Source organism: Mustela nigripes, chromosome 17 (assembly GCF_022355385.1).
Source record: "Mustela nigripes isolate SB6536 chromosome 17, MUSNIG.SB6536, whole genome shotgun sequence".
Taxonomy (NCBI): domain Eukaryota; kingdom Metazoa; phylum Chordata; class Mammalia; order Carnivora; family Mustelidae; genus Mustela; species Mustela nigripes.
Window position 1 is genome coordinate 48,394,623 of NC_081573.1, and position 21,725 is coordinate 48,416,347.

A 21,725-nucleotide genomic window follows, 5' to 3' on the forward strand; every position below is an offset into this window, starting at 1 on the left:
GTCGTAAGAGTTATGTATTCTGAGTACCCGTCTCAAACATAGGCCTTGAAAATACTTCCTCCTGTTGTGTGCCATCAGCCTCTTGATGGCATCCTTTGAAGCACAGAATGTTCTCATTTTGATGAAGTCCCATTTCTCCATTTTTCTCGTCCCTGGTGCTTTTGGGCTTCTAAGCCCTTGACTGACTCAAGATCACAAAATTCAACTCCCATTTTAAGTTTTATGGTTTTCGTTTGTGATGTAGGTCTATGATCCATTTCAGATCTTCCTTATAGGAAGAGAATAGAAAAATAGATGTTAGGGCGCCTGGGTGGCTCAGTGGGTTAAGCCGCTGCCTTCGGCTCAGGTCATGATCTCAGGGTCCTGGGATCGAGTCCCACGTGGGGCTCTCTGCTCAGCAGGGAGCCTGCTTCCTCCTCTCTCTCTCTCTGCCTGCCTCTCCGACTACTTGTGATTTCTCTCTGTCAAATAAATAAATAAAATCTTTAAAAAAAAAAAAAAAAGAAAAATAGATGTTAGATTAGGACTCAGTATTTGGACGTTTAACATGCTCAGCCACCGGGGTCCAAGTCTGGGAAAAATGATGCACTGAGGTTCTCTAGCCAACTCTCTCCTCCAGCATCATCTCATTTCTCCCAGTCTCTTTATAGCCCACTAGCATGCCATACATTTGTTCAAATTCACTAAGTTTCTAACCACTTGAAGGATAACCAGGGCAGGAGCTGTTTTCCATTATCTCAAATAGTTTAATGAAGAGGCCAACTCCAGCTCAAAGATGTGGGTTGTTTGACACAAATAGCATTTTGTGGATTCAAATTAGTTGCAAGAGCTTAAAGATGTGTATTTCAAATAATCTATATTTCCAGGGGTGCCTGGGTGGCTCAGTTGTTAAGTGTCTGCCTTCGGCTCAGGTCATGATCCCAGGATCCTGGGATCAAGCCCTGCATCAGGCTCCCTGCTCAGTGGGGAGCCTGCTTCTCCCTCTCTCTCTGCCTACCTCTCTGCCTGCTTGTGATCTCTGTCAAGTAAATAAAATCTTGAAAGAAAAAAAAATCTAGATTTCCAACTTCCCTTGAAAAACTGAAAATGTGGCTCAAAGTCCCACCAAGTAGAAATAGGCTGGAACTAAGCAGTGGTTGGCCCCTGCAGACAGGGCTCTCCAGTTGGCCAGAGTACAAATTCAATTCCCTAACTCCCTAGAAGATTCCAGGTTCATTATTATTGTTGTCTTAGCAACAGTTTATGGGGCCCACTCGACCATACTCAGCACTTTTAACCCCTCATCTTACACAGGGGTTATCACCTTTTGAAAATTGAAGATAAGTTCCTCTTGCCTTGGGTCCTGGATACACACACTCTTGGGGACTCTGGCCCCACTCTGCATGTAGGGTTCTCCTGGAGTCCTTGAAATTGTTCTTTTCCTTGTTGTGAGTAGTATTCACATAAATGTATGAATATGTAAAAAGTCATCAAGCTATACATGTGTGCACTTTAATATATATTATACCTCAATAAAAAAATAATGAGAAAGAATGGATGGGCAGTGTCCTGCCAGACATTGTATGTCTGTCTACGACTCCTGGAACCGTATGGATCATGTGCTTTGTGCCCACGATGTCAGACACCCAAATTGGACAATTTGCTGAAAATGGCAGAGCAGAAAAAGACTTCTGTGATGTCAATGAGAGTGCTCAACCGACAGACATTGTAGCTGCTCTTCATGTGAACCTACTATTGAAATAATTTTTTTCATACACTTTATCAACTCTCAGTGTGGAATCAGACAGAAAGCTTCTTGATGGCAAGATACAGACTGCAAAGTACAGTTAAGAGGACTCAAGTTCCCATGTGCATACAGTTTAATCACATCTTAGAACAAGAATTATACCATAAATTACTAAGAAGTTGAATGTAAAAGAAATACAGGTAAACATATATTAAGTAGTAAACTATTTAAAAACCCAAAAATCAAAATAAATAAATAAATAAATAAAACCCCCAAAATCTAAGTCAGACTTTATTGCAAAAGATTAAAAAGATTTAAAAAGAACAATTCCAGTTCACAGAATTGAAGTTCTTTATTGATAAACATTTATACTAGAATTAGAAATGTCAGTAGAAAAATAAAATTTAAATAGTTTTCTGTTGTACAAAGATTTGATCATTTTGACTATAGCAGTTAGTGAAATAATCTAATACAAAATTTAAGCTGATTTTAGTCACAACCAGCCTAACAGAGTGCACAAAAAAGAAATGCACGTACACAAAACTTACTGCGTGTGGCTAGCTAATGGTATGAGGGCTTCACATTCCAGGAAATGGTGTCTTAGGAAAGGTTGGTATGCACTGCAGTTTAATAAGAGCTTAATTCAAACCAGAGCAGTCAGAAAGGACACATACAATTTAAAATTTCAAAAACATAGGAATGGTTTAATTATTTGCATCAACGTTTTCTCACTAATTTAAACATTTCCTAAGAAGTAATGTTTTGCTGCAAAATTAAAAAATGAGTTAAGGGCACAAAGAGCGGCACCTGGGTGGCTGAGTAGTTAAGTGTTTGCCTTTGGCTCAGGTCACAATTCCAGGGTCCTGGGATTGAACCCCACATTGGGCTCCCTGCTAGGCGGGAAGCCTATTGTTCTCTCTCCCATTCCCCCTGCTTGTGTTCCCTCTCACTGTGTCTCTCTCTGTCAAATAAAGTCTTAAAAAAAAAAAAAAGCACAAAGAGACATCCTTCTCTTGGAATGTTCATTGTACATTTGTATATAGACTTGTCTTCATGAAATGCCTTCATCCCCAAACCCCCACATTAAAGAATGAAGCTTTTATGGTTGGGAGCTGCCTCCCCTCCATAAAAAAAAAACAGTGGGGGGGGGTGGTAGACAGAAAAGTGAATGTCCAGCTAGGAAAGTATGGGTTGCATAGGCCCTAAGAAAGCCAGTTGTTGGCAAAAATTCTTAAAAACCATATATAGTAAAATAAAATGTTCAACACATATGCCAATATTTTTCCATCTGAGTGACTGCCCCCAAATAATTGTGTATTTGAAAAATTTTTAAAAAGAAAAAAACCAGTGGGAACTAAACATATTCTTTATCATTCAAATAATTTCCCCTTAAAAACATTTCAAGCTACAAAGCTCCATGTATACAAAGGTCTATATAAATTTATTCACAGGAGAATGTTCACATACTGGGATGGATGAAATATTCAATAATTTAAAGATATATCTTATATTTAAAGTTTTTAAAAAGCATGGGTAATCAAAATATAGCAATGAAAACAAAAACACCTTTCAAAACGCATTAGAGGCACCTGGGTAGCTCAGTTGGTTAAGGGTCTGCCTTCCGCTCAGGTCATTATCCCGGGGTGCTGGGATCAAGCCCCACATCAGGCTCCCGGCTCAGGAGAGAGCCTGCTTTTCCCTCTCCCTGCCACTCTGTCTACTTATGCTATCTTCTGTCAAATAAATAAAAATATTTTTTAAAATGCAATAATTTCTGTGTCTTGGCTCTAATAACCAAATATTGAAATCATCAATCAATATGTTCAAAAATTAGTATTCAGGGGGAGGGGCCTAACAACCATTGGTCCATATGTTCCATTTGTAAAATTCTATCCAAAAGAATGTTTTAGATGTGAATCTTAATAAGAGGCATACTCCAAGAGAAATGATTAAAAATGATTTTCTGTAACAAAGGATATAATGTCCTGAATTTCTTAAACAGAAGGGCTACTTTGCAAAACCACAGCTCCTTGAACTGAAAAATTTGGAGTCTCATTTAAAGACTCAGGGGCACCCGGCTGGCTTGGTCAGGGGAGTCTGCGACACCGCATCTTGGGGTTGTGAGTTTGAGCCCCACGTTGGGAACTGAGAGAACTTAAAATCTTGGGGCACTTGAATGGCTCAGTTGGTTAAGTGTCTGCCTTAGGCTCAGATTCTGATCTCAGGGTCCTTGGATAGAGTCCCATGTCGTCATTGGGCTCCCTGCTCAATAGGGAGTCTGCTTTTCCCACTGTCTCCCCCTGCTCGTGTTGTCTCTATCTCACTCTCTCAAATAAATAAATAAATAAAATCTTAAAAAAAAAAAATCTTAAAAGACTTAACATTTGCTTGAAAGAAAGATTTCCACATTGGAGAAAAACTTGTTAGGGAATTGGTAAAAACATCTGCTGGCATTCCAAGTCTACTTTTAATTTTCTACCTAATCTAAGCATATGTCACTGTAATTTTGATCAGTGGTCTAACGGCCTCTTAGTTAAAAGAAAATGGCCAATTGATTTCTGTGATCTCTTTGTAATTCTTCCTCTTTGCCGGTCCCCCCGTAAGTTGGTCCCTCTGGCAATTTTTAATCAGAAGCCAGAGGGCATATTGCTTTAAATGGAATTGATATGTTTATGTGTACATAACCTCACGGGCAGTTAGCCTTACTGTCACAATGAAAACTTTCCTTTAAAAACGTCAGATTTATTGATCAGAAACTATTCTGAACACAGAGATCAGGGACTATATTCCATTCAACACAGTTGAGGTGGTAAGGATCAAACGAGACACTTAAATTTTGCAATCCTTTCTCTTTTGAAGGTCACAGTTTTCAGGCCTTTTAATGAAAAAGAAAGTGAGGCAGTAGGAGAAAAATTAAGATAGCTAAAAATGGGTTTAAAAAACTCAATGTTTAATTCTCTAGAAAGATATATATTCTCTTGAAAGGAAACATAAAGTGGAAATTAAACTTTAGGCACTTTCTGGGAGTGACACCCAATACTGTTAAGAGTGGTGACCACACTAAGACTAAGAAATGAATAACCACCACCTCTAAGCTGCATTTCTACAATTTCAACCAAAGTCACCAAGAAAAACTTTAACAGAATGTTTAAAAAAATATTTTGGTACCTCAATGTCCAGAGAGCATCCTAACCTATCTGGCTTAAAGTTTTGAACTCAAACTATTTAATAGGGTATGTTTCCAATTAAATTAAAATCAACAGAATGAAAGTGATGGGAAAAGGGATACAGGAACTCTGGGGGGGAAATGTCTCAATTAGTTAGCTTATTTTGATAAAATGTACAAAACAACAAATGCACATCTCTTAAAATATTATTAAGTCACCAGAGGTCCAAGATAGTTATCCAGAAAATATCACATCATCTTCTTTTTCTTTCAGCAGTGCAACAGAAGCCACTACTTCTATTGCAGGATTTTTTTTTTTCCTGTTACAGGTCAACAGATTTGTTCTCAAAGCTCTACTCAACCAAAACTTACTTGGCACTTATTGTCATGAAGATGCAGTAAAAGAAGAGTCTGCCAGATTTTAATCAAGTTAGATTAGATAAGATTTTAGTATAGTATGCTCAGAAAGAGAAACTATTTTTCATAGTTTCTCTAACATAGGCGACACTGCATTTTCTCACAGAATATTGTACATTTCAGTGTGAAGGATCAGCCCAGAAGCACTGATGACCTAGGTGGGTAAAGGTGCACCTGTAAAATGGCTTAAATTAATTTAAAAAAAAAAAAACAAAGGCCCTAAGAAACTTAATTTGTTTTGGTTGAGAACAATAAGGAGTCCAGAAAGATCTTCAATTCCTGGAACTTCCAACTGAAGAAAGGGCTGAGATGTTTCATTTTTCACATACTTCTTAATCCAAGTTTCCCCCATTTGAAGAATTAAGAAAACACTACATTCCATAATGTATTCTTGCTGTGAGGAGGCTCTCAAACTTAGGTTTGGCATCATGGCCTAAGGATATATGCTACAGAGTAGCTAAAATCCGTAAGAAGGAGACCACCACTACACAAAACGTCTGCCCAGTGCCCAAGGTGAGGGCTTCAAATGGTATCATTTCCTTTCCTGCTGCTCGGTACACTCCAGCAATGGCAGCACCTGTTTAAAAAAACAGTGTTTAAAAAAAAAAATTAAGGTTAATATCATCAGGAAAATGCAGCATTTAAAATCCTAATGTATGCAGAATGTTCTAGACTTTTTACATTAAAATTTAAATATTATAGAAATGTTCTGTTTTCCCTATACCTTTTTGCTGCCTACTCTAGGTTTTAAGTATTCCCCCATACAACTTACAAATCACTGGTTAGTGCTTTCAGATGTTGAAAAGTGTATCCTTAAAACTGAGTCTCCTAGATTTACTGAATAAAATAATCTGGAAATCATAACCAAAATCATGAAGATACAGCAATTTCCACATGACCTAATTACACACTCAAAAACTTCTCTTATTTGCCATGCTTAGCATTTAACAGGTACCTAAAAAAATCTTGGCAATAAATGCCAACAAAACTTCTGTGTGATACTAAGCAAGAAATATTTCAGAAGCCACAGGGAGTGGGGACTCTACCTTCTACTGTAGTCAGAGTACTCAGAGTACTGTACTAGAGGAGGGAGCAGAGGAAGAGGAGAGGAAGACTCTACGTTTAAGAACTGTTATTAATTCGGGGCACCTGGGTGGCTCAGAAGGTTAAGCCTCTGCCTTCGGCTCAGGTCATGATCTCAGGGTCCTGGGATCAAGTCCCGCATCGGGCTCTTGGCTCAGGGGGATCCTGCTTCCCCCTGACTCTCTGCCTCTCTGCCTACTTGAGATCTCTCTGCCTCTGTCAAATAAATAAATAAAATCTTAAAAAAAAAAAAAAAGAATTGTTATTAATTCAAAGGGCATGAGGGGATAGATCCTAAGAGGATCCTTTCTGTTCCCCATTATCATTAATTGTTTTTATTATATTAGTCTCCACAACTTCCTAGAAACTGAGTAAACCAAACAAACACAAACACCTTAATCTCCCTAGAAACCCTCTTATAACTACAGGGACTCAGCATTACACCGAGAAAGCCAAGATTTCATTAGTTGAACAAGAAAAGAGCCAAAGTTCCCAGATGACCCTCCTCTTAAAAACTGTTCCAAGGGACGCCTGGGTGGCTCAGTTGGTTAAGCAGCCGCCTTCGGCTCAGGTCATGATCCCAGCGTCCTGGGATCGAGTCCCGCATCGGGCTCCTTGCTCCACAGGGAGCCTGCTTCTCCCCCTGCCTCTGCCTGCCATTCTGTCTGCCTGTGCTTGCTCTCTCGCCCTCTCTCTCTGATAAATAAATAAAATCTTAAAAAAAAAAAAAACTGTTCCAAAGAGAATCCTCTTTGGTCAGTGTGTTCATTCATGCAAACTAGTTGTTTACCTCTATGTCTAATAAGGTATGATCCCTGTTCTCATTAATGCTCAGAATCAAGCTGAGATACAGAAAGTAAGCATAAGCATGAAGCAGATTTTGAATAATGCAAGACAGTATACAACATCTCAATCAAATGTCTACACATTTTATACATGGGATATGAGAGCATATTAACATATTTTAAGAAGAAAGAGGTGCGCCTAGGTAGCTCAGTGGGTTAAGCCTCTGCCTTTGGTTCGGGTTATGATCTCAGGGTCCTGGAATCCAGCCCTACATTGGGCTCTCTGCTTAGCAGGGAGCCTGCTTTCCCTCTCTCTCTGCCTGTCTCTCTGCCTACTTGTGATTTCTCTCTCTGTAAATAAATAAATAAATAAAAAGAAGAAGAAAGAGCAAATGAACCATTTTCCATACTGGCTACCAGAAGTATCTGTGACTCTGAAAAGCCCATATGCATGGGGTAGGCATACAGACTGTGTCACTAACATCTGTGAGGCATCTGTTACATTGGGCCGCTTCGTAATTCAGCTCCCAAAATGGTGCACTGGGTAGACAGAAGCATAAGAAAGTTGAAATGGGCCCTAAAGTCAGGTTTGGATGATGAGGCAGGGAAGCAGGCCAGGCAGAGTGACAAAATGGGAAATAGGCTCTATTCACACTGGAGTCTTGAAAATCGAATGGACATACTCATTGCATAGTTCCCAAGTGTGAGGTATTATGTTAAGTTCTTCAATAAACATTTCATTTTATCATCACACAGCCTCTGAGGTGGGTGGCCTTATCCTTATTTTACTGAGGAGAAATCTGAGACAGGTCCTCGGAGCCAGGAATCCAATAAGGAAACTAGGGCAGAAGGTCTCTGAAGAGCAGCAGTAGGTGATACAGTTAAAAATACTACGTAAAGCCAGTTACAGAAACATCTTAATGCAGATGGGGGAAAACTGGCCTCCTCCTATTGTTACCACAAATGTTTCATGACCTACAGAACACACAGAAATGAGGCCACTTTGTCCCCCCAAGAAACTCAAGTCAAAGAAAGAGGGACAGTTCTGTTTAGAGCTCAAGGCTTAAATTCACAGACGCATGCACCCACACACGTTACAAATTAGTAGGAATGTTACGTTTCTAATTTTTATTTTTTAAACATTTTTTAAAGATTTTATTTCTTTATTTATTTGACAGAGAGAGAGAGAGAGAGAGAGAGATATCACAAGTAGGCAGAGAGGCAGGCAGAGAGAGAGGGGGAAAGCAGACTCCGGCTGAGCAAAGAGCCCGATACAGGGCTCGATCCCAGGACCCTGAAATCATGACCTGAGTCGAAGGCAGAGGCTTAACTCACTGAGCCACCCAGGCGCCCCACGTTTCTAATTTTTTTTTTAAAGATTTTATTTATTTATTTGACAGACAGAGATCACAAGTAGGCAGAGAGGCTGGCAGAGAGAGAAAGAAGCAGGCTCCCCGTGGAGCAGAGAGCCCGATGCGGGGCTCAATCTCAGGACCCTAGGATCATGACCCGAGCTGAAGGCAGAGGCTTTAACCCACTGAGCCACCCAGGTGCCCCCTGACGTTTCTAATTTTTAAAAACATGTATTTATGTTGACCCATACACCTAGGAAAAGCCTGAAAGCACATACCAAATTGCAAATTGCAGTTTTTCAAGTAGGGATGTGATAATGGAGTGTTTTTAGTTTTTGCTTTCTTGTAATTTTTAATTTATATAAAACAGAGATGATATTTATACTTAATCGTGCGCTTAAAAATGATTTAAATGTATTCTCATCTTTGTGACATGACCAAAAGCCAAAAAATGAAAAAAAAGTAAAAATAATTTATAATTCATTATTCCAATTCTTATTCAGAAAGTTGTGAGAGGGGACTCCTGGGTGGCTCAGTCAGTTAAACGTCTGCCTTCCATTCAGGTCATGATCCCAGGACCCTGGGATCGAGTCCCGCATCGGGCTCCTGGCTCTGCGCGAAGCCTGCTTCTCCCTCTGCCTGCCGCTCCCCCTGCTTGTACTTTACTCTTTCTCACTCTGAAAAATAAATAAAATCTTAAAAAAAAAAATCTGAAAAGGGGAAAAAATAACCAGAAGACAAATCAGGTATTTCTCTAAACAAGAATTCTTGTCATCAGAATTAGCCTTCCATCCTTAAGGAAACCACCCCCGAGTGAGTAGCAGTAACTCATTAGCGTTGCTTGATGACGAGAAAGAAGCAGCTGCTTCTGAAGAGATAAACAGCTTCTCTCAATGGCGACCTATCTCATAAAACCTCACCTGGCTTATCTGAAAGACAGGAGAAAACACAACATAGGAAGTCAAAGATGTTAGCCAAATAATGGGGGACGGGAGGAGGGAGGGTGTTAGAGGTCAGAAAAAAACAGTACACCAAAAAAGAGGCCCATGGTTAAAAGCCACTCTATTTTTCTCTTGAATTCACTCAGACATGTTTCCCAAGTGGGTCCTGAAATTAAGTGACTAGTCATATGAAACGTTTTGACTGGTATTTGAACGTCTAACATACTTGTCAAGATTCCAGCAGTAATTGGTCCCACGATGCCCATCAACAGGATGCTTACAGACATGAACCTACCATATTTGTGATGTCTGAGGGTGAAGAGGGCCAGTAATCCCGCAGGGACATGGAAGAAGAGAGAAGACACCAGTGCCCACAGGAACACACCATACCACATCTCTGCAGAGAAAAGCAGAGAGGTCACAAGTCATTTCCTCGTACATGGATTACCAGAGGCTACTCATTGTACCTGCTTATTTCATTTTCAAAGCCACCCAGCCACAGTGTAGGCTCATCAATCAAATATCCAAAGAGTGATGGTTCTAGAGGGATCAGCAAATTGCGGCCCACAGGCCGCCAGCAGTTTTGGGCATAAACTCTTCCTGAAAAATGATCATGACATTCAGTTAGGTCTTGCCTTTGGCTGCTTTCAAGCGACAGGAGCAGAGCTAAAATGGCACATGGCCAGTAGAACCTGAGCTATTTATTGTGTGGCCGCCTCCAGAACAAGATGGTCAACCTCTAAAATGGCCAATCATGTTAATCTTCTCAAATGAAAAAGCGATACAATTTTATTAGTTCAACAATGATTTTTCAAGACAACGCAGTATCAGGCCATCATCCTTAGAATAGCAAAGCTCTTTAAGAAATGAAATAGCTACCAGAAAATAGAAATGTCTAGCTTAGAGACAAATAGCACGTAAGTGAGGGGGCCGGATGGAGGAGCTGGTTCCTATGGAGAATGTCTAGCTAACTTTTAAGATGACTGCAATTCAGGCAACATTAAAACATTTGATAACCAACTCTTGTCTAAAAACCTATGCATGAGTCCCCTTGGGAAAGAGACAAAAGGAGCAGATACCATTCTGCTGTCATGACTTTGTGATCTGATAAACAGCGGATGAAGCAATTTCCCCCACTGAGCCCTGGCAAGCCTTTAGAATCTCAAAATAGCCCTTTAGCTACCCACATGGATACAATGAAGGTGTCGCATCACATGAAATCTGTTGTACATCCTCGCGCTAGGAGCAGGTAAGTAACAGGCAATTTCAGAGATCAGTCAGCAGCTTAAGGCAGTACTACTGACATGTGGACCATTAGCCCTTTGTCGTGGGGGACCGTCTGTGCAGTGTAGGACATGGAACAACAGCCCTGGCCTCTCGCCCTCTCCCGGTTGTGACAACCAAAAAATATTTCCAGACAGCCAAATGTCCTGGTGGGGGAAGGAGGTGGTCGAAAATCATCCTGATTGGAATGCCTGGGTAGCTCAGTGGGTTAAAGCCCCTGCCTTCAGCTCAGGTCATGATCCCGGGGTCTTGGTATCGAGCCCCACATCGGGCTCTCTGCTCCGCGGGGAGCCTGCTTCCTCCTCTCTCTCCCTGCGTACTTGTGATCTCTGTCTGTCAAATAAATAAATAAAATCTTTAAAAAAAAAATCACCCTGATTAAAAACCACTGGTCTGGGGCACCTGGGTGGCTCAGTTGTTAAGCATCTGCTTTCGGCTCAGGTCATGATCCCAGGGTCCTGGGATCAAGTCCTGCATCGGGCTCTCTGCTCAGTGGGGAGTCTGCTTCTCCCTCTCTCACTCCCCCTGTTTGTGTTCCGTCTCTGTCAAATATATAAATCAAATTTTTAAAAAACCGGGTCTGACTGAAGCAGAAGGTCTATAAAACTAAAAGCAGTTAAAACAACAAAAATTAGGGGCGCCTGACTGGCTCAGTCGGTAGAGCCTGAGACTCTTGAGTTCAGAGTCATGAGTTCAAGCCCCACAATGGGCATGGAGCCTACCTGGGCGGGGGGCAGCGGTGGTGGTGGTGGTGAGAAGCTACAAAGACAGATTTGGTCATGTTACAGTGGTTTGTTTTTTTTTTTAAGATTTTTTTTTTTTTAAATTAATTTGACAGAGAGAAATCACAAGTAGACGGAGAGGCAGCCAGAGAGAGAGAGAGAGAGAGAGGGAAGCAGGCTCTCTGCTCAGCAGAGAGCCCGATGCGGGACTCGATCCCAGGACTCTGAGATCATGACCTGAGCCGAAGGCAGCAGCTTAACCCACTAAGCCACCCAGGCGCCCGTTACAGTGGGTTTTGAAGGTCAGACGAAAGACTTCAATGTGAAAACCCTAGAAGCACCATTAAAGGTTCTAAGCAGTAAAAGCTGTCCCGCCATTATTTCACAGGTCCAACCTTACACTCCCAGGACGAATACAAACTAGAAAACCTTTCTGGAGGGTAATTTAGAAGCATGTATCCAAAACAGTCAAGTGTGCATTCGCTTGGCCACAGCGACCTCACTTCCAGGAATATCCCAGGAACACCACCTCCAGGAATATACATGCAGGCAGGGGTGGAGGTAGCAAGGTCCCGGCAGCGCTGTCTGTAACGGCAAAGACCAGACGCCAGCTGCGTGTCTGTCAGTGCAGGGCTTGTCAAACAGATCTGGTGCACCCACATAACGTAACGTTGCACAATCACATAAAAACATAGGCTATGGGGCACGTGAGTGGCTCAGTGGGTTAAAACCTCTGTCTTCGGAAAAGGTCATGGTCCCAGGATCCTGGGATGGAGCCCACATCGGGCTCTCTGCTCAGTGGGGAGCCTGCTTCCCTTCCTCTCTCTTTGCCCGCCTCTCTGTGATCTCAGTCTGTCAAATAAATAAATAAGCTTAAAAAGAAAAAAAACACGGGCTACATCTTTATATACCAAGGGGATTAAAATGCCCAACCCACCTTTGGAAGGAAAAAAAAAAAAAACCAATGTGCAGAAGAGTGTATGTGGTTTTTTTTTTAAGATTTTATTTATTTATTTGACAGGCAGAGATCACAAGTAGGCAGAGAGGCAGGCAAAGAGAGAAGGGTAGAAGCAGGCTCCCCACTGAGCAGAGAGCCTGATGCGGGGCTCGATCCCAGTTCCCTGGGTTCATGACCTGAGCTGAAGGCAGAGGCTTTAACCCACTGAGCCTCCCAGGCGCCCCAGAAGATCCTGTTTCTGCCCTTGGAGAAAAGTCTGGACATAGGTGTATTTAATAAGTATTTATGACATGCACAGGCACTGTTCTAAATGCTTTATAAATCTTAACCCATGCAATCCTCTAACACAACTCTATGAGGCACAGATCATGAATATCCCTGGCTCCTGGATGAGGAAACCAGAGGCAGAGGGAGGGAAGGAACTTACTGGAGTCCACAGTGCTGGTGAGTCCACCAGGTCAGCAGGAGGCAGAGCCCAGTTGGAGGCCTGTTGGAGCCTGATACCCAAAGCCACGCCCTTTTCCTCTATGCCCCACAGCAAGTAACAGAAAGCAACAAAAAAGTGTTATTTCTGGGGGCGCCTGGGTGGCTCAGTCATTAAGTTTCTGCCTTTGGCACAGGTCATGATCCCGGGGTCCTGGGATGAAGCCCCACAGCAGGCTCCCTGCTCAGCTCCCCCTACCTGTGTTCCCTCTCTTGCTATCTGTCAAATAAATAAATGAAATCTTAAAAAAAAAAGGGGGGGGGACCCCTGGGTGGCTCAGTGGGTTAAGCCTCTGCCTTCGGCTCAGGTCATGATCTCAGGGTCCTGGGATCGAGTCCCGCATCAGGCTCTCTGCTCAGTGGAGAGTCGGATTCCTCCTCCTCTCTCTCTCTCTCTCTACCTGCCTCTCTGCCTACTTGTGATCTCTCTGTGTCAAATAAATAAATAAAAATCTTAAAAAAAAAAAAAAGTGTTACTTCTGGGGAGTTGGATAGGCTAGGGAAGGGCTGATGAGCATTCACTTTTTACTTTGATTTTTTTTCCCTCTCTTTTTAGGTAGGCTCCACGCCCAGGGGGCGGGGGGGGGGGCTTGAACTCACAACCTTGAGATCAAGACCTGAGCCAAGATCAAGAGTGGTAGACTTAACTGACTGAGCCACCCAGAAGCCCCTACTTTAATTTTTTTTTAACTTTGATTTTTTTTTTTAAGATTTTCTAGTTGTTTACTGGTTTTACAAAACTATTATAAAAAGAAACTAGAAAAAGAAAAAAAAAGAGACTTTGTTTCTAAAAGAGCAGTTCAGGGAGGCTGATCTGACTGGAATGAACAACTGCAGAAACAAATCAGCTTGGGGACAGTGAAGAGAGGGAAGGGGAGGACCAGGGGCTTTTCTCAAAGCTGTCTCTGAAGCTGTCCTTGAAGCCACTGTAAGAATTACTGCTGTGCATGTTTTCTTTCCAGATCAGTTTTGAATTGTTGGGGGTGGGAGATTAGGAGTGGAGGCCAAATCCCTCCACGCCACCCTTGGCAATGTCAATGATGATCGTTGTAATACAAAATCAGATGCTCAGAAATTGACTCACATCAAGTTTCAATTAATACCATATTCTATACCTAAATTAGGACACCTACCTCAAGCTTTGGATGATAGGCTCCAAATGAAAGTATCAGGCATGCCCCATGTAGGACTCAAAGTTTATTAAAAATAACAAATGACCAGGGGCGCCTGGGCAGCTCAGTAGGTTAACCATCTGTCCCTTGGTTCAGCTCACGATCCCAGGGTCTGGAGGTCGAGCCCCTCGAAGGGCTCCCTGATCAGCTCAGCTGGGAGCCTGCTTCTCCCTCTCCCGCTGCCCCAATCCACCACTCAAGTTCTCTCTCAAATTAATAAATAAAATCTTAAAAAAAAAAAAAAAAGACCGAGGCACTTTTGCTCTGGCGAAAAGCGATATATCAGACAGCTATAAAAAGTTTCAAATCATTCGTGAAACTTTTTTTTTTCCCCCTGCTGAACAGGATATATCCTCCGAATAATTTTTTTTTTTTGACTGTTTAAACTGGTCGGTTTGATGGCGTTTGGCAAATTCTGCTAAACCAAGTTAGATCATGCAATACGGAACATGAAGTGTTTAGACAGTAAGAGCCCAAGCTTAGAAATTAAATATGTATCATGTAAAAAATATGTGTAAAATATTTAAGTATATATACATGCACTAATTAATTACTGTCCCTCCTCAGCCAAAGCAAAAAAAGCCTCTCTCCAGTCAGAATACTGATTAGAAAAGCAGGCAGGGTTCGCAATCCCCGGGGTTTGAGCCCCATTCTCTTTGGAAATAAGCCTGTCTGCTACCACAGCCTCCTTTCCAGCCTCGGGCCAGGAGCTCCTCTTGCTTCCACAACCTAGGACACTTGCCCTATTTTATGGGCAGCAGCTCTCACAGTCCCTACTGGAGAGCAGACAGTCCAGATAGGGTCTCTCCAATAAATGTGCACCTGCCAGAGCTCTGGTGCCCACAAACCCCTCCTGCCTGGGCAGCCCCTGTTGCACCCTGGCTCAGGGAGAGCAGCCTGGTCTTCCCAGCCTAAGCCACCCCCCCAACACTGGCTGGACCCCAGGCCACAGCACGGCACCGCGCTGTTCCCTTCCAAAACAGTAAGCCCTATCTTCAGTCCCACAGTGCTTACTAGCTACTCCCCAGGTCATGCGCAGACTCTGCCCTCCCTCCCGCCACCTAGTCGGCCAAACACTGAGGGCACCAGGAACACCACTGTCCTGGAGGGGTTGCGGGGGGGCGAAAATGGGATGCAAACCTGCCTCTGAGAACTCTGAGCAGTGGCCATCCTGGCTACTGGCTGCGACAACTGACCTGAGACCCCACCACCGACCTGGCACCATTCTCAGGTCTTGCAGGGGCCCCCCGAGTTTCAGGGGCCCCCCGAGTTTCAGAGGTGACCTGGGGAGCCAACTGGGAGGTGAGACACACCAACTTGGTAAGTTCCATGAAAGTGGGTCTGACAGGACTGAGGCCTTATTAAGAAGAGATCTCTCTCTCTCGCTCTCCCTGCCATGTGAGGACATAGCAAGAAGATGGCCCAAGAGTGCCCTCACGCCCCGGCCATGCTGGCCCCTGGTCTTGGCCTCCCAGTCTCCGGGACTGTGAGAAACTAAGTCTCTGGGGTTGTTTTTTTTTTTTTTTTTTTTTTTTTTTAAGATTTTATTTATTTATTTGAAAGAGATCACAAGTAGGCAGACAGGCAGGCAGAGAGGAGGAAGCAGGCTCCCTGCTGAGCAAAGAGCCCGATGCGGGACTCGATCCCAGGACCCTGAGATCATGACCTGAGCCGAAGGCAGAGGCTTAACCCACTGAGCCACTCAGGCGCCCCTAAGTTTCTGTTTTTTTAACCACTCAACCTAGGGCATTCTGTTACAGCAGCCTAAGCAGACTAAGGCACCAACACTCACTGACTCCCAATTTCCCTGCAGCACAGCTGCTGCCCCAGGAGGACTGCTAGGCCACCAACCTACTTCATTTTCCTGAAAGCTGAAAGGTCTATCAGTAAACAAGGGCTGGCCCAGCAGGTCAGCACTTCCTTGGGTTTCTGAGAAGGGGACACGCACCGCCCCCTCCTACAACCTTGAGCTGCCTCCATTAGCTACCTTAGTGCCTACATATTTTATATAGCGACTCTTAAGAGTCACATTAAGTAGCAAAAGAAAGTCTTTATTATGTTAGATGAGTAGGACACTTTATAAAACACTTTTCAGTTGGATGAGATTATTGCAGCACTCTTATTAGCAAAGGCAAACCCCGATCAATAAAACACTTAGAAGAAAACTAAGTGATTTCCTTTTAACCTACTGCACCTTAATTTGCTATCTATTTAATAGCTATTTATTGATCATTGTATAGTACTTTTCATTTCTCTGGTTCAATACGCTGTCAGAGATCTATGTCTCAGGGTGCCTGGGTGGCTCAGTTGTTAAGCAGCTGCCTTTGGCTCAGGTCATGATCCCAAGGTCCTGGGATCCAGCCCCACATGGGGCTGCCTGCTCAGTGGGAAGCCAGTTTCTCCCTCTCCCACTCCCTCTGCTTGTGTTCCTTCTCTTGCTGTGTCTATATCAAATAAATAAATAAAATCTTTTCAAAAAAATCTGTCTCTACATCTCACAGCCTTTCTTTGTTCACTGTTTCAAATCAAGTGCGTTACCTTCAGCTTTCCTTACTCTGACGGCTAAAGTCCTATCACTTCCTACTGTTGAAGTATAAATCAGATAATTTATCTGTAACAAGAAAACTCTAAGGGGAAATGGGATTAAGCACTGGTGGGGGAATGGGCCCCGAAGATATCCTCGCACTCATCCCCAGAACCTGTGCATACGTAGCAGCAAAGGCATCTTGAGGGTGTGATCAGATTAGGGGTCCTGGGACAGGCGAGGGGGCTGGCTTCTCTAGGTGGGTCTGATATCATCACAAGGGTGCTCGCAGGAGGGAGGCAGGAGGGTCGGAAAGATCTGAAGATGCTACTGGGCTGGCTTTAGAGATGAGGGGAGGGGCGGTGAGCCACAGAATGCAGAGGCAACTTAGAGAAGCTAGAAAAGGGAAAGAAACCAATTCTTCCTTGAGCCTTCAAAAGGAAGGCAGCATTGCTGACTTATTTTAGATTTCTGACTTCCAGGACTCTAAGATGATAAATCTGTGCTCTTTTAAGCCACTATACCCTGCTAAGTTGTTACAGTGGCAAGGGCAGACGACTACCAGCGCTGAGTTCATTCACTCAACAATCAAGTGTTTACTGAGCTCTTCGCCCAGGTCAGCGAATCAAGACGAAACAAGACAAGACCCAAGAAGCTGCCCATAAGGAGCTTACTATCTTTAAGAATCTGTTTTTCAGACAGACACTTCAGTTAGAGAGCTAAGCCACAGGAGACTATAGAGTCCTCTAGGTGAGTTCTAACAAAAGGGGTTGGTAATGGCGGGCCCTCTAACTTCTGCAACTGAGTCATCCAATTTCCAAGCAAGGCCTCAACACCAACCTGGCCCCAGTTAGCAGGAGTGGAGGAAGCCTAAGCCAAAGGGGGCAGGTGAGGCTCAGCACTTAGCTATCCTTTTAGCTGGCCCCACTCTACCCTATGCTCCAGGTCAAACAACCATATGAACAATCAGCTCCTCTGAAGCTGGGGTTCTAAGTAGACCACATCAGTCCTCCTGGGAACTGGAGTCCTACCTGGCCCTGCAACTCAATGCTGACCTGCCTTGGTATTAACTGTTCATGAGCCTCCATCTCTCCCCAGTGCCCACTCTGAGGACCCCCCCCTTACCGAACCCCACCCACCAACCAGGAGGTGGGGTGGGTGGGGGGGTCCATCTGTTTCTCTGGGAAATAGTAAAAAATATATATATTGGTTCCTGACACAGAGCTCCTAAAACCCTTAAACTGGTGGTGCTGGGGGGCACCTGGGGGGCTCTACCTGTTAAACATCAAGTGATGATCTCAGGGTTGGGGGATCGAGTCCCACGTCAGGCTCCATGCTCAGCAGGGAGGCCGCTCAAGATTCTCTCTCTCCTTCTGCCCTCTCCCCACTTGCATCTGTGATCTCTCTATCTAAAATAAATCTTCAGGAAAATCTTTGGTTCTAATATTTAGTCTTTGACCCAGGTTGCTGATATAGAACTAAACCCCTTGGAATTCCCAAGACCACTTTCATTCTTGTGAGGCAACTCTCGGTGGGCTCCAGGATGGAGGCTGGTCACCAGAGAGCCATGATTATAAGCATGGAAATTTCAGGCCCACCCCCCATTCTCTGGAGCAGGGAGAAGGGCTGGAAGTAGAGTTAATAATCAATCACGCGTACGTGATGAAGCCTCCATAAAACCCTGAATGCATGGCGTTCGGAGGCTTCTGGGTTTGGTGACTACACCTATGTGCTGGGAGGGTGGCACTCCCCCAACTCCACAGGGACAGAAGCTCCTTTGTTCAAAATCCCTTCTGAACTTCGCCCTACGTTATCGCTTTATCTGGTGCTCATTTGTAACCTTTAATTTCCTATGTAATAAACCAGCGATCTAGCAGGTAAACGGTTTTCCAGAGTTCTGTGAGTTGCTCTAAAAATGAACTGATCTGAGGAAGGGGGTCGTAGCTATCACCAACTACGAGCCAGCTGGTCATAAGTAGGCTTAATTATAATACACAAACTTTTAATTGATATTCATAAAATTCATACCTTCAGAGAGTTAATGTCATTCCTGATAAAAGGAAAGCTCTGCCTTTCTTGGCAATCAGATTTACCAAAAAAATGATGACAACAACAAAAGAAATCTGAACATCCTGGAATAAGGAGGGATAGTCAGAATCTAAATGGCTAAACTGCAAATGCAGAAAAATCAATTCTAAGCTTCCTGATAGTGACGAACCACAGGGTATTTTAAAGATTTTTTTTTTTAATTGGAGAGAGAGAGAGGGAGCCTGCTTCTCCCTCTCCCTCTGCCTACAGCTCTCCCTGCCTCTGCTCTCTCTCTTCCTGTCAAATACATAAATAAAATCTTAAAAAAAAAAATAAAAGCAGTGTGTGATCCTTGATTAGATCTGGGGTTTTTTGTTTAAAAAAAAAAAAAAAGCCATAAAAGACATTATTCAGACAACTAGAAAATTCAAATAAGGCCTGTACATTAGACAATGTTATTCCTTTTTTTTTTTTTTAATTTTAAGTAGGCTCCATAACCAACACGGGGGTTGAACTCAAAACCCTGGACTGAGTCACATGCTCACCTACTGAGATAGTCAGGTGATGCCAAACATCATGATCCTATTGTTAAATTTCCTGGGTGTGATAAAGGTTTTTTGGCTATGACAGAAAGTGGACTCATTTTAAAAGATACATGCTGAAGTACTGGGCTGCAAGGTGCCATCACTTCGATAACTTCCTTTCAAATGGCTCTGCAGAAAGTAAAAATGTTACGTATAATATATATATATACACACACACACACAATACACACAAAAATATGCATATATATACACAACACATACATAGTACACACAAATATGCATATATATGCAGAGATTCAAAAGAATAAAAATACTAAAAATGAGTCTAAGTAAAGGATATATGCTCATTATACTAGCACTTCCATTTGTCAGTATGTTTGAAAAATTCAAAATAAAAAGTTGGGAGGAAAATAAGGAAGCAACAACAGACTAATCTGGTCCAATAGTCTCTCCAGACTGCATGAACACTTCATTTTTTTAAACAGTGTCTGCAGAATGCCATATATTTCTGTTGTCAATGTCAAATGTGATCTTAGTAGCTTTTGAAACAATGAGAGTTGCCAGATCATCATTTTAGGTATAGTTCTTTTTTTTTTTTTTTAAGATTTTATTTATTTACTTATTTGACAGAGATCACAAGTAGGCAGAGAGGCAGGCAGGCAAAGGCTGGCGGGAAGCAGGCTCCTGGCTGAGCAGAGAGCCCGACATGGGTCTGCATCCCAGGACCCTGAGATCATGACCTGAGCTGAAGGCAGAGGCTTAACCCACTGAGACACCCAGGCGCCCCATTTTAGGTATAGCTCTAAACTATCATCTGCATCTGCACCAACACCGTTATTACCAGCTGTCCGGGGAAAATACTAGGCAGGTAAAATACACAGCAAGTCCCGGGTGTCCACTGAATGGCGCCTGGCAGTCGCTTGCCAGTGGATGAGAAATCACAGGTGCGTTGTTTATGACCGAAGTCAGTAATCCAATCGTCCCTCCTTTGCAGGTCTCAGGCCCAGGTCTCAGGCCCAGTTCTGGAATTGTTTACCAAGTCAAGGTACCAGTCAGCTCTGCTGGGCAGCCCAACCTCACCCTTCAATCGCCACTCTAGTGTCTTCTTGCCTTCAGGCAAGGTCCAGCACAGAACTGTGCCCTCCCCTCAAAGCCTTTATCAGCTTCCCAAATAATTTATCTTCCTCCCATTTTTCTGAGCATGCAGAGCTTTCTACCTTGTATTATAATTACACGAGACCCAGCAGAAGCTGCCGTGGACGTTAAGAAGAGTGACTAGGAATCTGTGTCAAAGAGCTCGAACGCCTAAGTGGGGAACTCGGCAACAGGTCTCGGAAAGTGATTCCTAGAAAGAGAAGCTGGCGGAGTGCGCGCATTTGGACGCAGGTGCGAGCGAACCGCAGACAACCTGGGGGTGCCGGGGGCCGGGCGAGACCAGACCCCGTCGGAGCCGCAGCGCTGCGTTCGGCCCCTCAGCCCGGCGGGGACGGTTCGGCGTCCGAGCTGCGAGAGCGCCGGAGAGCCGCGCGGCCGGGCGGACCGCAGGGGCCAGGCGCCTCGCGCCCCACACTAGGAGGGGCGACCGCTTCCGGGGCTCCTTCGAGTCCCAGTCCGACCCTGGGGCGTCGGGAAACTCCAAAAGCAAGATCAGTCCGAGTGGCCGTCGAGCTCCCTCCACTGACCAGTCCACTCCCGCCGCTCCCACCGCTCTGGCCCCCAGCGCGGGGTCGCAGTGACTGGCTCGAAGTGCCGGCGAGGAAGCGACGGGGGAAGGGCCATATTCCCCAGCTCCCCGCCGAGAGAGCGGGAACCTCCTTCCAAGAGGGAAATAACCCCGGGAAGGTGGCACCGCCGGGCGCAGAGGCCACCCGCCCGCCCGCTCGCTCGCTCGCTCGCTCGCCGGTTGGGGAAGGGGCGCCCCCCTGCCGGGCGGCGACGCCAAGACGCACAGTGCGCAAGCGCGGCACGGGGCGGGGCCGGTACCTGGGAAGGAGCAGAGAGAAGTGGAGTTGGGGCACAGGGTCCCGTTGCCCACCCGTGGCACAAGCTTCAGGCTGAGGATCTGCTGTAGGAGCCCGGCCGACCCCCCGCTGCCGCCGCTCCCCTCGTGCTCCATCCCGCCGCCATTCACTGCAGAGAGACGGAGAGAGCGTCCAAACTGCCGCCGAGGGTCGCTCGCACTCACGGACCGAGGCGCTACCCGTACCTCCGCTGCCTCAGCTTCACCCTGGAATGGGGCCCTCTTCCTCCCACTCCAGCCGCGCGGCCAAGTGACGGCCCTTCCTCCAATCACAGGGCGCCCCAGATGGCAGGGGCGGGGCGAGAGTTGTTCCCGCCCCCCGACGTTGCGCACGGCTCTCCGGTGGCACCCACGGGCTTACGCCCCCTACTGGACAAGTCTCTCCTGTCCAGGAGGGTGCGCTCTTCTCTGCCCTTCTCTGCAGCGCCACCTCCAAGAAAGTAGGGGAATTGCATACCCACCCAGACCTGACGTGCAGATTTAAAAGAGATCTGGAAGACAGTAGCAGTACCTTCAACT

At 44.6% G+C, this 21,725-nt stretch overlaps 1 protein-coding gene across 6 annotated transcripts; it reads right to left on the reverse strand.

The window, feature by feature from the left end:
• Positions 1–2,004: 2,004 nt before the first annotated feature.
• On the reverse strand, positions 2,005–21,472 carry TMEM170A (transmembrane protein 170A). Of its 6 annotated transcripts, XM_059381223.1 has the most exons (4): positions 21,393–21,472; positions 21,170–21,316; positions 9,697–9,867; positions 2,005–5,886 (listed from the first exon to the last, which is right to left on the reverse strand). In XM_059381223.1, exons 2-4 carry the CDS (start codon positions 21,300–21,302, stop codon positions 5,756–5,758), a joined length of 435 nt encoding a protein of 144 aa, XP_059237206.1. In that variant the 5' UTR covers positions 21,303–21,316; positions 21,393–21,472; the 3' UTR covers positions 2,005–5,755. The 6 variants fall into 6 exon arrangements, with proteins under 6 accessions (XP_059237206.1, XP_059237210.1, XP_059237205.1 ...); XM_059381227.1 differs by lacking the exon at positions 21,170–21,316 and having other exon boundaries at positions 21,393–21,469; XM_059381222.1 differs by having other exon boundaries at positions 21,170–21,460.
• Positions 21,473–21,725: the final 253 nt, after the last annotated feature.

Excerpts from the sequence above, each read along its gene's own strand:
- TMEM170A (XM_059381223.1), bottom strand. The coding sequence starts at position 21,302 with ATGGAGCACGAGGGGAGCGGCGGCAGCGGGGGGTCGGCCGGGCTCCTA. Across the intron at positions 9,868-21,169 it reads TTCTCTCTGCTCCTTCCCAG|AGATGTGGTATGGTGTGTTC; the intron begins GTACCGGCCCCG and ends TTTTCTCTGCAG. Across the intron at positions 5,887-9,696 it reads TACTGCTGGAATCTTGACAA|GTGCTGCCATTGCTGGAGTG; the intron begins GTATGTTAGACG and ends TTTTTTAAACAG.